Genomic DNA, 16,322 nt, shown 5'->3' on the forward strand with positions numbered 1-16,322 from the left:
TGATCACCTCCCGAAGTGATCACGGCCCAGTAGTATAGCATGGCAGACGGACAAGAGTGTAGGGCCACTGATGAAACACTAGCATCCTATACTAAGCAGTAGGATAGCAGGTAAGGGTAACAATTGTAGAAACAATGACAGGCTATGCATCAGGATAGGATTATCGGAAAGCAGTAACATGCTACACTACTCTAATGCAAGCAGTATAGAGAAGAGTAGGCGATATCTGGTGATCAAGGGGGGGGCTTGCCTGGTTGCTCTGGCAAGTAGGAGGGGTCGTCGACTCCGTAGTCGAACTGGGCAGCAGCAGTGTCGGTCTCGTAGTCTACCGGAGAGAAGAGGGGGAAGAAACAGTAAATACAATGCAAACATAAGCATGACGATGCGTGACATGACAATGAGCGGTGCTAGGGGTGTCCTAACGCGACAGCAGGTGGTATCGGTGAAGGGGGGGAACATCCGGGAGGTATTCCCGATGTTACGCGTTTTCGGACAGACGGACCGGAGGGGGAAAGTTGCTAGTTCGATAGGTTAGGGAGGTGTGGTGGACGAACGGACTGCGTATCCGGATTCGTCTCGTCGTTCTGAGCAACTTTCATATAGAAAACATTTTCATCCGAGTTACGGTTTAAAAGATATGAATTTTCAAAGTTTATTTGAATTTCTGGAATTATTTATATTAAGAAAAATGAATTATGACGTCAGCATGAGGCAATGCTGACGTCAGCAAGTCAACAGGTCGGCTGACCAGTCAAACCAGACAGGTGGGTCCAGTGGGACCCACATGTCAGTCTCTGTTATTCTAATATCTATTTAAACTAATCTAACAGTATAATTAGAGGGGTGGGCCCCACATGTCAGTGAGTGATTAGTTAAAATAATTATTTTTATTTATAAAACATTTTCTTTTTCTTTTATTTTTGCGGCGGGGCCCGCATGTCAGTGACTGGGCCTGCCCAGTCAGCAGTTGACTGGGTCAACCCAGTCAACTGGGGCCCGTGGGGGCCACTGGCAGGGACCCAGGGGTGGCCCCAGGCCTGCCACGTCGGCGGCCGGCGCCGGAGCAACGCCGGCGACCAAAACACGCGGCGGCGCGCGCGGGAGGGGCGCGGGTTTCACCCACAGTGGGTTTGCGGGGGCGGGGCTGGGCGCGTTCGACGCGGCTCGACGTCGCGCGTCCAACGGCGGTGGTCGGAGGGGCTGAAACGGCCGGGGACGACCGCTACGAGCTCGCCGGCGGCGAGGTGCTACGGGTGCCCGACGGAAGCTGCGTTAGAGCGCGCGAACGGCCGAACTAACTACCTAGGCGGGTGCGGCACGGTGCGGTCGGGCTAGCGGGCCTACGCCCGTGACCATTTGGTCACCGGAGACACGCCGGCGGCGAGCTCCGCGGCGTGGCGTTCGGGCGCGCGTGGGGGAGCAGCTACGGAGCGCGAGCGAGCTAACGGAGAGGGGGAGGAGAAGGAGAGGCTCACTGCGAGGCTGTAGGGAGTGGCAGTGAGCTCGGGGAGGGCGCGGGGTAGCCGGAATCGGCGACGAACGACGGCGGCCGAAGGTTGAAGACGAGCTCGGGGAGGCCGGTGCAGAGGCGCTCGACTCGTTCCCGAGGGCGTAGTCGACGTAGTCGACGGCGGGAAGTCGTTCGGGCACGTCGTCGGGGCGATCGGGGCACGGTGGCCGCGAGTTCGACGGTGAACGGCGGCGAGCACGCGCGGGCAGAGGGGATCGAAGGGGAGAGAGAGGTGGATCTGGCGGGGGGAGAGGCGCAGAGGCCGAGGGAGTGAGCGGGGTGAGTGGGAGAGAGGCCCGAGGGGGCGGGGGCCGCTGGCGCCCTTATCCTCTCCGGCGTCGGTGCCGGCGAGGTGGTCGGGCGGGAGCGCGCGCCCCTGTTCCGACCCGGTCGGGGGAACAGGGAAGGGGACGCGGGGGGGGGGGAGAGTGGGCTGGGGCGACTGGGCCGGGGGGGTTCGGGGGTGGCAGCCCAGTTTGGGCCGGGGTGCAGTGGGGGAACGGGCCTTCTCCTTTTTTTTCTTTTTCTGTTCTGTTTTGTTTTCTGTTTTCCTTTTATTTGTTTATTTCCTTTTATGTTATATTTCATTTAAAGTATTTAGGCATTTTATAAAAAGGAGTTTTCTCCACCATAATTGCCAGTGTATTATTTAGCACCCACAGAACATTTTTGTTTGAGATTTTGAAAACTTTTATTTTTCACTTTAACTATATTTGAAGTTTGAACTAGGAGTTAGAAAAGGAAGGTGATTCAAATGTGATCAAGCCCTGTTTAGCAACATGATTAGCTTAATCACAGGGAGTTACTGTAGCATGATTCCCAGGGTGTTACAAATAGCTACCCCGCACGACACCTCCCAGCCAATAAAAAAAGAGGACACGTGACCGCACGTAATTGGTAAGTCGGACACCCACGGTTTCAATAATACTTGTGTTTCTGATGTGTAACGTGACAACACTTGTTCCAAAATGACTTTGTTGATTGTTCATGTGTGGGCCTTCGCAAATCGGACAGAAAAATTACCATAGCATGTTGGTGCCATGTCATGAGACCATGCCAAGTTTCATGATTTCTAGGTGTGTTTTGGAATTACAGGAATTAAAAAACCAAGTTTCTCAATCTTTCCGGCCGAGCCACGATGCCCAGATGTTTGAATTTCACTCCCATCTCTTGCATGGGACCTAGAAATTCTCCCAATGACACACATGTGATTTTTCAAATAACTTTGGTGCACTGGAGCATGTGCTTGTAGTTCAAATTTGAATTATGCACATTAAATGCCCAGAAACTCAATTAATGTATAAAAAAGGGGAAACGAGCCCGGAATAATTTCAAAATTTAGCACGGTACTTCTATTTGGTCTAATCTGGCTGTGTAAAAAAATTAAGGCGGGAGAAGGTAGTGTACGTATGTCGTTTCACACAGGAGGTGACACGTTCCCTCTCGGAACCACGAGCCTTCTTGAGGGAAGCTCAGGTTTGCAAGAAGCTTACACCAAAGCTTGTCCCAATTCGGCCAAAAAAATTACCACAGCATGTTCGTGCCATGTCATGACACCATGCCAAGTTTCATGATTTTCAGGCGTGTTTTGGAATTATAGGAATTAAAAAACCAAGTTTCTCAATCTTTTCGGCTGAGCCACGACGCCCAGATGTTTGAATTTCACTCCAATCTCTTGCATTGGACCTAGAAATTCACCCAAGGACAGACATGTGATTTTTCAAACAACTTTGGTGCACTGAAGCCTGTGCTTGTAGTTCAAATTTGAATTATGCACATTAAATGCCCAGAAACTCAATTAATGTATAAAAAGGCGAAACAAGCCCGGAATAATTCCAAAATTTAGCACGGTACTTCTATTTGGTCTAATCTAGCTGTGTAAAAAATTAAGGCGGGAGAAGGCAGTGTACGTATGTCGTTTCGCACACGGAGGTGACACGTTCCCTCTCGGAACCACGAGCCTTCTTGAGGAAAGCTCCGGTTTGCAAGAAGCTTACACCAAAGCTTGTCCCAATTCGGCCAAAAAATTTACCGCAGCATGTTCGTGCCATGTCATGACACCATGCCAAGTTTCATGATTTTCAGGCGTGTTTTGGAATTACAGGAATTAAAAAACCAAGTTTCTCAATCTTTCCGACCGAGCCACGACGCCCAGATGTTTGAATTTCACTCCAATCTCTTGCATGGGACCTAGAAATTCACCCAAGGACACACATGTGATTTTTTAAATAACTTTGGTGCACTGGAGCCTGTGCTTGTAGTTCAAATTTGAATTATGCACATTAAATGCCCAGAAACTCAATCAATATATAAAAAGGCTAAACGAGCCCGGAATAATTCCAAAATTTAGCACGGTACTTCTATTTGGTCTAATCTGGCTGTTTAAAAAAATTAAGGCGGGAGAAGGCAGTGTACGTATGTCGTTTCGCACACGGAGGTGACACGTTCCATCTCGGAACCACGAGCCTTCTTGAGGGAAGCTCAGGTTTGCAAGAAGCTTACACCAAAGCTTGTCCCAATTCGGCCAAAAAAATTACCGCAACATGTTCGTGCCATGTCATGACACCATGCCAAGTTTCATGATTTTCAGGCGTTTTTTGGAATTACAGGAATTAAAAAACCAAGTTTCTCAATCTTTCTGGCCGAACCACGACGCCCAGATGTTTGAATTTCACTCCAATCTCTTGCATGGGACCTAGAAATTCGTCCAAGGACACACATGTGATTTTTCAAACAACTTTGGTGCACTGGAGCCTGTGCTTGTAGTTCAAATTTGAATTATGCACATTAAATGCCCCAAAACTCAAATAATGTATAAAAAAGGCCAAACGAACCCGGAATAATTCCAAAATTTTGCACGGTACTTCTATTTGGTCTAATCTGGCTGTGTAAACGAATTAAGGCGGGAGAAGGCAGTGTACGTATGTCGTTTCGCACACGGAGGTGACACGTTCCCTCTCGGAACCACGAGCCTTTTTGAGGGAAGCTCCGGTTTGCAAGAAGCCTACGGACTAAACCCTCCGGTTTATATAGACACCGGAGGGGGCTAGGGTTACACAGAGTCGGTTACAAGGGAGGAGATCTACATATGCGAATTGCCAAGTTTGCCTTCCACGCAAAGGAGAGTCCCGTCCGGACACGGGACGAAGTCTTCAATCTTGTATCTTCATAGTCCAACAGTCCGGCCAAAGCACATAGTCGGCTGTCCGAGGACCCCCTAATCCAGGACTCCCTCAGCAGCCAAGGGCGGCGCAACACCATCTGCCTCCTCTTGTGCGAGGAGTCGGAGGCACAATACCACACAGAGCTCGCCGAGGAGGCTGGGCACCTCGCGGCACAGGTGCATCTCCCTGTCGAGCACATCGATGCCATCACCCGTGGTTGTGCTCGTCGCCGACCCAGTCGTTGTCATTGAGAAACCGCACCATCCTTGAGTCCCTTTAGTCTCACCGCGTGGTGGCGGTGAACCATTGCGAGCTGCTCATCCACCTCGCAGAGCAAGAGCAACTGTTCGCGAAGGAGGACTATGACGAGGAGGAGATGACACCAATTGACCCCACCGCCAATGACCACGAGGCCGGCGTTTGTTCCGGCGAGGGGGTGACCGGGGTCTCCTCCGACAAGGAGTAAGATTAGGAGTAGTTTATTAGTTTGATGTAGGGGTAAAAATGTATAACTATCTCAACTACCGAATATTGTATACTCTGAACTATCTCAACGTTGCATCACTTTTTAGTATAGCCTGGATGGTCGATGCTCTCCAGGAGCTAGGCAGTGTTGAAATACATTTGAGGGTTTCCATTTGAGGTGCAGGCTTGAAGATGCCCTAAACCATTACTACTCCCTAGGGGTACACGCGGCAACAAACTTCGTCCTGCGAAATTTATCAACTAGTTTAAAATTTGCTCATCACTTGCTCAAAATTAAAACTACATTTATATCATGGTATTGTCTGCTATCCCGCCCGCTTGCATCCATGCTACTTCCACATGGGCCATTGCACTAAAAAACTGAAGAACATTAAGAACTCTATTGTTAAATCACATCCAACCACTCCTACATAGCTCCCCTGAAGGAGACGAACAAGAACACATCTAGGTGAACCATCAGCCTACTCCCATAGTATTTGGGCGTAGACACGGTCAACCGTCTTGTGAAGTAGGTTGTCCCAATTAACCAGCATGTTGAAGTGTGTGCGCCTTCTTTTAATAAGAAAAAACACAATGCACAACAAATCAATCACATGAAGAAGGGAGCAGAAAATACATAGTTAAACTAACCGCACAATGAACACTTCTTTTCAAAAAGATGTGCGTTACAGAGATTTCTCAAAAGTTCCACACCGAAAAAAAAATCAATGTTGCTCAGCTTTTACGGAACACCTCTAGATTTTGTTTACATTTTTTGCATCCAGGAGTGTCTTAACTTGTATCATTCCTTTTTTTTGGTAGTTTTGTTATATTTTCACAATCAAAGCGCTCTGACATTCCTCTCATAGAAAGAAAACGCTTTGACATGAGGGAATCAATACAGAAGAACACCATGAAAAGTAGGCAGTAGGCACCCTGGCAGATCAGTAGCAGAGGCTAAATATGGCATAAAAGTTCCCCGCAAAAAAAAGGCATAAAAGTGCAGGTCAAGTGCAAAGCATGTTAGCAGTACTCACTAGTGGCGCAACACAAAGTTTCCCATGCATAACGTGCAACCCTGCTCTCGATGTCGAGGATGATCAGAGAGCTCCTCCTACTTCCATTGGTCAAATTGTTGCCCGATCCACTTGGATCAAATGCCAGTGGAGCTACCCGCACCCATACCTCTGGTCGTGGTCATACTGCACACATTGGCGGCTCCTTTTGTTTATCGCAATTAGGAACCGAGTTTAGTTTTGGAGACGAGAAAAGTCGTCCAAGCACAGCATCTTTTACTACTGCTCTGTTCAACCGACGCCTGCTAGTGCTGCTACTCGGTGCGGCTCGATGGTCGACGACAGTTTCCTCCCATGCTACGCGCGTTGAAACTCGGCCCCAACCGGCAATTTGGACCCAACGACTCCCCCCACAAACACGCACCGCTACATCAGCAAATTATACACACTCCCAACCCGTCGATGCTTAGCCGGGGAGGAAAACGGAAACGGGAAACCAAAGCTCCATCCGATCCCATCAGATCAGATCCCGGAAGCAAGCAAGCAAAATTGAAAACCAGAGCGGGTCACGGTGGGCCCGCCGGCCGAGCCCCACCGCAGCTCCCGCGCCCGCGCCACGTGACCTCGCCTGGCCGCCACCGCCCGCCACGTTCCTCCGCCGCCGCCTCCCGAGAGCGGCCGGTGTCCGCCTGGTGGCACATCCGCTGCGCCAGAGACGACAGCAGAGGCTTCGGCTGCCGCGTCTGTCTCGTCGGGCTTTATTTTAGCCCCCGCCCCTCCCCACCTTTTGCCTCCTCGCCCCCACCCCACCGCACCGGCTCCTGCCCCCTCCCCTGCAGAGCACGCGCGCGCGCGCACGCCGAGGTTTCCATTTCGCTCGCCGGCCGATGGATATAACGGAGGTGACGGTGGTGCACCACGTCGCGCTGGTGCTGGCCGCGCTCTGGGCCGCCGGGAACGCCGGCTGGGCGCACCCGGCGCTCTTCCTCCTCGCCCTCGTCTACATCTTCGCGGTGAGTTACTCTTTCCCTGCCGCACCGCACCTACCTACCCCTCCTCGGCCCCTCCCTGATCGCTTCCCCGCTCTTCCGTTGCATTGATTGGTTGGAGGTCGGCGCCATGGTTGCTATTGTCTAAATCGACCCGCTTTAATCTGAAACCTTTGATTTCCGAATGTTGAATTAACTCCTAGGGGCTCCAGTCATCTGGTTCCTGGGGGGCTCCGAATGGAGTTCGGTTGCGAATCTGGCCTGCGCGAGTTTGGTTCCGCGGTAGTAATTTTTACACAAATTGCCTGGTGCTCGGCTGCTAATAATTTCCCCTGCTCCATCGCTGTGCTGTTGTAACTTCACATTTGACTGAGTGTTCGTCTTGATGCCAAGTTGCTATCATGACATGGAACCGTCAGTTTGGTGCGTGGAATCCGGAAGCCTGATCCGTTGAAATTTCTCATTTGCTTATAATCATTCAGAAAACAAAAAAAAAAACTATCTGACCTAAAAAATAAAACTATCAAGGGGTGACTGCCATAGTAGGAACATCAAGGCCCATGTTCGGATATTTTTCTGAGACCGTGCTCAAGTCGTTTTCCTTCCTTTTTCGAAGCTGTCAGCTCTTTTACTTACTGTTGGAAAACTAAACATTGTGCATTGAATGGGGTTTGTTTGGCAGACTGGGTTACAAGCCAAGGAAAAGTTGCCTTCCTCTTGGATTTTTTGTTAGCTTAAGCAAGAAGCCTTGCTTAGGAAGAGTGAGGTCATAGAGATGGTGGAGCCGTTGAGGGACTTAGATAATACATAATGCTTTTTTGGGATGTGGACATTCCTCACAATATAGTATATGAGCTCTCCACAAGGGACACTTTATTGCCTATGCACAGCTTTTTTAGCACATTTTGGATGTGATTACAGCACCAACTCTTGGAGAAGAAATCCTCCCAAAAATAAATAATGGAATGCCAGATATGACTGACTGTAAGGGCATTGATCATTGGACCATATTAGAATTCTGCCACTGGTGGATGGCAACATGGCCCACGATGCAAGGGATGTGTTGGGATGATAACACATGTCTAACTGAAGATAGAGATAGTGCAGTGGTTAGCACATGCACAAACGCAAGCCTTAATCAAAGCAATTTATTTTTGTTTTTATTTGGTTTAAATCTAGTATCTCTAACTTCTAAAGTTATGCTATACAAGCAGAATTTTATTACTCTTCAAGTAACTTGAACAATATCTTGCATCAAATAATTGGCAAAAAAGATAGAACCATGAGCAGCAGAGCACATAGCAGTTAATTAGCTGGTGGCGCAGACACGTCTCTTATATACTTGAATGTTCAGAGCCATTACACTGGCTCGCAGTGACTAATGAGCACATCTTAGTGGACACTCCGTACATATGGAGTAGTTTAGATGATTACTGGTCAATCTTCCATCTATTTTTTACTGGGATAAAGACTTTTTTTATTGTGTGTAACTGTATTTCCTCATTCAGGATATGACTACTTCATGTTGATTTGGTAATTTGTTTCTTGAATGGTTGTGTGACTTAGCCTTTTCATCAAAAGTTCCATAGAAGCAGAACATTCATGCTGTCTACATGTCAACTCAAATAGCATCATTGTCCAGTCCCATGAAACTTCATATTCAGTAAATGACTGCATTGGTTACTAGAATTAGACATCATCTATATTTGTGCTGTGCAAATGTTCTGCAGGTATACTATTGCGCTGTTTCCACCTTAATTATATTTTGTTTGATGCATTGGAGCATTTTTATAAGTAGGTTTTGCTTGAGATGCGTGTATGTTTGAAACAGTTGAACCATTGTCTTCACTAACATGAGTCTGAGTTTCTCTTAGGTAAGATGCATATTACAGCTGCGCTTACCATCTAATAGTAATACTAATTTCATAGGTTAGATTTCCAAGGTTAAGATATACTGTTTTGGAGTGTGTTGCTTTTTTCGGGGCACACTATGCGACGCTCAGGTTAATCAAGTTTGACTTTCCTAGGCTACGGTTTTGTTCCTGCCAAAGTTTTGCCTCTCCACACTTCCTTCACATATTGTGTATTCTATCCCGACATTCCCGAACTTGTATGGAAGATTTTGGAACCACAAAACTTGTGGCTGTCCACACTGAAGAAGTGACAATATGTCGCATTGAACCAAGTGCCCCCTTGTCCTATTGAGTTGCTGTCCTACAAAATTGAATGATCACAAAATGTATAACGATTTGTTCTATTACTTTCCACAATCATTTCATTTTATGTTCTTGTCATTTTCACCCCCAAAAAACTATACTTAGTCAGAAAAATGGGTCTCTTCTTCATAAACAAAATTGGAAAATAATGCCATACTACACATCTGTAGTATGAACAGAAAGAATTTCATATGAATTTGATCACATGGTATACTGTAACGCTATAATTATCTCATTTTTTCATTTGTTGATCTTCCTTTTATTTCCTTCATAGCATCCATGGCTTCTGATATGTTCCAAATCAGGTAAATGCACGGTACACAATGAGACTGAAGAAGCGATTACAGTTTGAGGAAAAGAAAAGTGCCAACCAAAGAAGGGTAGGCTACTGTACCTTCATGCAGTGATATCTTCCCCGTATGCACTTCTTAGGTGTAATTTTTTTATCAAGTCTTTCGGTTCTCATGTTGATCGCAGAGCCTCCTTTCACTAGCTTCAGCTCATTTTATTTCTGGAACAGCTCCTCTCTGATGCAGAGACAGTGAGGTGGCTAAATTATGCTGTTGAGAAGATGTGGCCAGTGTGCATGGAAAGGGTTGCATCCCAGCAGTTCCTTTTGCCCATATTCCCCTGGTTCATAAGCAAGTTCAAACCATGGACCGCAGTAAGCTTGGATTTTGCACACACACTCTCAGTTTGCTTATTTTTTCATGTGCCTCTTAGGAGAACAAGCTACTGGCTGTCTTAGGAGTATTCTTGGTTGTCCATGACATACTTATTATATGTGCAGAGGAAAGCAGAGATCCAAAGCCTTTACTTGGGTCGGAATCCGCCGATGTTTACAGATATCAGGGTCGTCAGTCAATCGACTGATGATGACCATCTGGTGTGTTAATGCGATACCTTTCATATAGATGTCTTCTCTGGTACTCACTGCATAAATCTATAAAAATTAACATATGATGTCCCAGGTTCTGGAGCTAGGAATGAACTTCCTTGCTGCAGATGATATGGATGCAAGGATGGCTGTACAACTGAGGAAGAGATTCGGGTTTGGTATTACAGCAAACATGCATATAACTGGCATGCATATTGAAGGCAAGGTAGGCAACTAACTGCGATTTATGACCTACAGGCTTTACGCTAAGTAGGCGCACTATTGTTCAAGTGGGATTGTGAAGTCCATTCTTTTAATATCCTTTGAACTCTTAATCTTAAGGAAAAAAATGTTATGATTAAACATCTCATAAGGTTGGGTCTAGACTAAATGCGTGGATAAGAAAAAATGATGTCCCTGCAAAATGTAAATGGATGATACAATCCACTAGAATAAGGGACACTCATATTTGTTTCCTCGGCTTCAATAAGATAGGGCGTTTAATACTTTAGGTTGCATTGTGCTCACCAGGCATGTCTGAATTCGTGTATAGGTCCTTGTTGGTGTGAGGTTTCTTCAACAGTGGCCCTTTATTGGGCGTGTACGAGTATGCTTTGTTGAGCCTCCATACTTCCAGATGACAGTGAAGCCGCTATTTAGTCATGGGCTTGACGTGACTGAACTTCCAGGAATTTCTGGATGGCTTGTAAGTCCTCCTTTCGATGTGCTTTTTTACTTTATTTAATTGTCATTACATTTCATTGAGGGTACTGATTTCCCTTGATGTATTCAACTTTTCAGGACAGAATGTTGGATGTTGCCTTTGGACAGACCCTAGTTGAGGTTAGATTACAGAAGTCATGCATTTTCAAAAAAGCATGCATTTTTTAACGTTATTTTTCTGTATATACTAGCAATTGTTTGAAAATAACAATGTGTAGAACAGAATGCCACAGAACAGCCAGTTTCTTGTTCTCTCTTTGTATACACGATAAACAATGTTCTGTCAAATTTCTTTTACAGCCTAACATGCTAGTTATTGATATGGAGAAGTTTGCCTCGGAGTCGGAATCTACAGGTAAATGACATGAACTAATTGTTGTGCTTCAATTTGTTCTTGATCTGACTAATTTATTCCTCTGTCTGGAATTGATTTGCGTCTATTATTATGTTTTAGATAATTGGTTTACTGTTGATGAGAAGCCACCTATTGCGCATGCCAAGGTAGAGATCATGGAGGGGGCTGACATGAAACCTTCTGACCCAAATGGTATGTTCTCAACACCAAGATTGACTCAACATTTCTTTCAGGAAAATGCAACTACATATTTAGACGATTCTCTGAAATGCTCATTGAACTGATGCACAGGTTTATCGGACCCGTATGTGAAAGGCCAGCTCGGACCATACCGTTTCCAGACAAAGATCCATAAGAAAACTCTCAACCCCAAATGGCTGGAGCAGTTCAAGATACCAATTACTTCATGGGAATCATCTAATCTTCTTTCTCTTCAAGTTCGAGACAAGGACCATATCTTTGATGACCCACTTGGGTTAGTCTCTTACAACAAAGCCATAACATCTCTTGCAATCATTCAAATTCTTGTACGGTTGATTACATGCTTTGCGTATACTTGGCATTCTTATTTCTTGATGATGATTTTCACGCAGCAATTGTTCAATCAGTACCAATAAACTGAGAGGAGGACAAAGACACGATATGTGGATTCCACTAAAGCATATAAAGACAGGGAGGGTTCATATAGCTGTCACGGTACTTGAAGATGAAAATGGAAAGGTGAGAACAGATTTGAGATTTTGGATTATTTGTTTGTTCTGGATGGGAGAACTGGGCGTCGACCAGCTGGCTAGCTAGACCAGGCTGAAATGCTCACGGCCCCGCTGGGTTGTTTACTTTACTGGAATTTTGAACTCAGAACACTATAACAGGTCAAATTTTAGATTTTTAAGAATCTATATTTAATAAGGCCCAGTCCCCGCGGTGGTGCTCGCCTTTCCTCCTTAAAAGAATGCCACCAAGGGCTAGTCATGGTTGGTAGAGTTCCATTTTTCGTTCTGGTTGCCAGCCAGTTTTTATTAACTGATGGAGATGCAGTAGCAATACTACCATTGTGTTTGTTTGGATAGAAACCGGTAAGGATCACAGTTATTATTATCGCTGAACCATGCATGAATTGTACCATAGTATGTATCTTAATGCGAGCTAGTCGTTCACACATGCTCTATCATGCTTGCAGGTACCTAGTGATGAAGATGAACTGTGTGGAACACCCAAGGAGGGGAAAGCTAGCACACCAGGGTCTAGTTTTTCTTCGAAGACCAACACCGAGAGTGCATCTTCTGCGGGATACCGGAATATGACCGATGAATATGAACCTGTGGACATCAAAGGACTGGAAAAGGCTGGAGTCTGGGTACATCGGCCGGGCAGCGATGTCGCCGCTACCTGGGAGCCTCGGAAGGGGCGAGCGCGGTGCCAGGATTCCCAAATACTACGGGAGAACGATGGCTGCAGCGATAGCCCCAGGTCATCGGTGTCGGAGTCTCAGACAAGCAACTCCAGCACCGAAGAACCAGCCAGCGGCAACAAATCTCATCGCCACCTCCGCAAGGTGAAGAAGGGTTTGGTGAAACTGGCTGGAGCTATGCGCCACAACAAGAACTCCAAGAGCGTGAGCGATGACGACGAAACCTCTCCGTGCGAAACGCCGCACCCGAACATACGGCCTGTCGGAGAAAGCAGGGTGTCGGTAACGTATGTCGTCGACGAAGACCCCGGGAACAGCAGCATGGAGCGGAGGTCAGATGACCAGCACTCCAGCCCCGAGAGGGCCGGCGACGAGAGCCCGACAAAGGGACAGCTGAGGAAGAAGGCGGCGCATATGGTGAAACATGCAGGGAAAGCCGCTCATAACCTGAAGAGCATGCTCAGCAGGAAAGGTCTTGACAAGGGCAAGGAAGACGAGTGCAGAAACGAGGAGGAAGGCGATCTCGATGTGACGAGAGTTGATTCTTTTCCTGCACGCGGCGGCGCTGTGGGCGATGCTGCGGAGTCCTTGGCTGATGGCAAGGACAAATTGCTGTAGAATCTGGGTAGCAGTACATAGAGGTTGACGTTTCTAGGTAGTTACATGAACCAAACTGCGCTGTAGAATGGACAAAGTAGCATCCTTTTGTTGTGTTAGACGAAGTGTGTCCGTAAATATTAATTGTATACCACGTGCATTACTAAAGGATGTTTTTGGCTGGCACCTGAGAGAAATGTACGTATATGTTTTTTGGCTGGCACATCAGAGAGAAATGTAGTATCTCCGAGGAACATGGAGTTTTTGGCTCCCGGGTGCGTAAAATAGAAAGAAACAGCAAAAAAATTCAAAATTCTGTTTTCTTATGGAAAACATTTTTGAGTGTTTATCAGCGTGCTGATTTTTGTGATGAAAAACATTCAGTGCTCCAGGCTAAAGGCTAAAAAAAACATTCAGTGCTCCAGGCTAAAGTCTAAAAAAATAACAGGATGTTTCAAAAGCGTTTTGGAGCATTCTTGTTTTTGTTGCTAGGAAGAATGTCATTCTATACGCTGGTCCATACGGACACGTGTATGAAGACTTTTGGGTGCCGGCTTGTTCTAGAGCATTTTCGTGAACTTTTATAATGAATCTATTTTTTTAAAAAAACTAACCATATTGTTGCCAAAAACATGTGTTCATTATAAAAGAAACTGTTTTCTCGTTGTTCATGCTGGTCACCAATGTCATTCCATCACGAAGATGTGCAAAGTATGTAGAAAACTGACCAGTGTTGCTGAAAGAAAGAGTTCAGTTTTTCTTCATTTTATTTCTATATTCTCAGGTTCCTACTGTTCATGGGAATCTGGGATTAGAATAACACTTACTATCCTATATACCACTAATAAATATTTGCTCCTCAGCACTTCTTTCAACATATACACATGCGAACCAACTTTTGTTTGGATGGTTAGAATATCTTCAGTATAAGATGTAAATTTGAAGATGTAAAACAGAAGATATAAAAACTTACATCTTTAAAATGTGCATTTTACATTAAAAAAAACAACTTCAACAGATGATGCATATTAAAAATGTAAAAGTGCAACTCTAATATAGATGACGTATAATGGATATGTAAAACCGGCGGCTACAGGGGACAACACAGTCGAAACATTCCCAGTCCCCAATGGCCGAAGCACTAATGTCGGAATTCACAAGCTAGCTGCTACGTGAATAAATCCCCAATCCCCAGTAGCCGTGCTAGCTAGCTAGCTACTCCAGTTTTACACCAGACCACGAGCGGACGAGCGGCAATAGGACCACGGCAGCAGCAAGTTCAGAGATTCAACCGGACAGCAGCAGCAAGTTCAGAGATTCAACCGGACAGCAGCAGCATGATCAGTGGGACAGAGCTTCAACCGGACAGCAGGAACATCTTCAGCAAGCGGATTTGCTCGCCGGCCAGCAGCAGAGAGCGACCAAGTGGCCTGGTGCTGTTGCTCAAGCTCGTGGCTGCGGCTGAAGATGCGTGCCCAGCCCTCTGGCCGCCTTCTTCAGGGTCTGCAGCCGCAGCGTGAGCTTCGGCTCAGGCCCCGCCGCCGCCGCCCCATCGCCATCAGGTTGCCGAACGAGGCCGCCGTGTCGTGGCTGGCCGATCCACCGCCTTCGAGGCTTGAGCGCGGTGGCGAGTCGAACCGCGTGGCAGAGAAGAAGTGCACGGATTGAGCACTGCCGGACAGAAGCTCGCACACTCCCGCTGCTGGTCGGGTCGCACTCCCGCTGCAGCTCGCTGGGGCCGGCTGGGATGGCCGGAATCGGTCCACGGTGGACGGGAATGGGTAGGGGAGATCGAGAGGAAGCCAGACCGATGAGCGGCAGCACGGGGCGGCGCCGGAGCTGGCCGGAATAGGTCGGCGGCGGCCGCGGAAAGGGGATCGGGCAATTGGGAACTTTCAGCCTGGCGGTTGGAGTTCGCGCGCGGCCGTTGGTTTACATCTTCATTTACATCTCCCGGCGCCGGAGATGTATAGTTTACATCTCGGAGAGATGGATGTAATTTTTTTTCCATCTACATCATCTGTTGCAGAGAAGCTTTTGGGCCTCGAAGATGCAAAAGGTAGTTATTTTTGCATCTATATTTACTACTGGAGATGCTCTTACAAGGAGAGTAGTATTTTCAGCCCATCAGAGTTCAAGTCCTACATTTGACATTGGTGCTTGCATTTTTCTCGATTTATTTCAGAACTTCTGACGATGTGCGTTCAGCGGGAGGAGGTATTCCTATCGACTATGAAGGTGTCTGTGGCAACTTCATCAATCTAAAGATGCTGCGGCAACTCAGTCTTTTGAAGGTGCTCATAGAGATAGGGTGTGTGCGTGTGTGTTCATAGGGGTGACTATGTGCTCGTTTTTGTGAGGGACTTCGATTGTATTGTGTGCTAAGAAAACATGTACACATGTTATCTTACCACACATGCCATCTCATAATTATTTTTATTTTCTTCTTATATTTTTTGAGGGGAAGCCCATCATGGCTTAGCTTTATTAAAAACTCAAACAACGCTTACATCGTCCGCTAAAAGTTCATGGATAAACCCCCGAGGTGAGTCCAACCACATGTTCGGTGGATCAACACGACCATTTTGCGCTAGCACATGAGCAACCATGTTGGCATCACGATTACAATGCTCCAAAACAACCTTCTCGAATATGATAATAATAGCCGGCAATCATCTAATAGTGGGGCTGCGACCATGGAGTGCCCCTCATTCTTCCGGAGAGCTTCTATTAACATTAGACAATCCGACTGAACACGTTAGGAGTTGCAGCCGACATGAGAAGCAAATTTTAAGCCCTAGCAGTTGCCTCAGCCGATACAATGTCCGCCACATGAACAAGTTTGGCTGTATTTGCTTCAATAAAAGTGCTGTAACTGTCCCTCAGGACTGCACCACAAGTCCCTGTGTGATCTTCTTCAGAATAAGCAGCATCAACATTAAGTGCAATTTGATTTTGGGGTGGCTTCTTCCACCACTCTTCTCGAGGACTCCCCAAAG

General features: G+C 46.6%; 1 protein-coding gene across 1 annotated transcript; it reads left to right on the forward strand.

Moving 5' to 3' along the window:
- The first annotated feature begins 6,617 nt into the window (after window positions 1-6,617).
- On the forward strand, window positions 6,618-13,656 carry LOC123051882 (C2 domain-containing protein At1g53590). The gene is made up of 12 exons (XM_044474873.1): window positions 6,618-7,168; window positions 9,666-9,740; window positions 9,881-10,024; window positions 10,151-10,246; window positions 10,332-10,463; window positions 10,791-10,943; window positions 11,039-11,080; window positions 11,261-11,315; window positions 11,415-11,507; window positions 11,607-11,790; window positions 11,909-12,035; window positions 12,496-13,656. The coding sequence occupies exons 1-12, from the start codon at window positions 7,043-7,045 to the stop codon at window positions 13,342-13,344; spliced, it is 2,076 nt and encodes a 691-aa protein (XP_044330808.1). The 5' UTR covers window positions 6,618-7,042; the 3' UTR covers window positions 13,345-13,656.
- The last annotated feature ends 2,666 nt before the right edge of the window (window positions 13,657-16,322 follow it).

Source organism: Triticum aestivum, chromosome 2D, assembly GCF_018294505.1.
Source record: "Triticum aestivum cultivar Chinese Spring chromosome 2D, IWGSC CS RefSeq v2.1, whole genome shotgun sequence".
Lineage (NCBI taxonomy): Eukaryota > Viridiplantae > Streptophyta > Magnoliopsida > Poales > Poaceae > Triticum > Triticum aestivum.

Coding starts and splice junctions, on each gene's coding strand:
- LOC123051882 (XM_044474873.1), top strand. CDS start 7,043: ATGGATATAACGGAGGTGACGGTGGTGCACCACGTCGCGCTGGTGCTG. Junction 9,741..9,880: donor AAAGTGCCAACCAAAGAAGG/GTAGGCTACTGT, acceptor TTTCTGGAACAG/CTCCTCTCTGATGCAGAGAC. Junction 12,036..12,495: donor TTGAAGATGAAAATGGAAAG/GTGAGAACAGAT, acceptor TCATGCTTGCAG/GTACCTAGTGATGAAGATGA.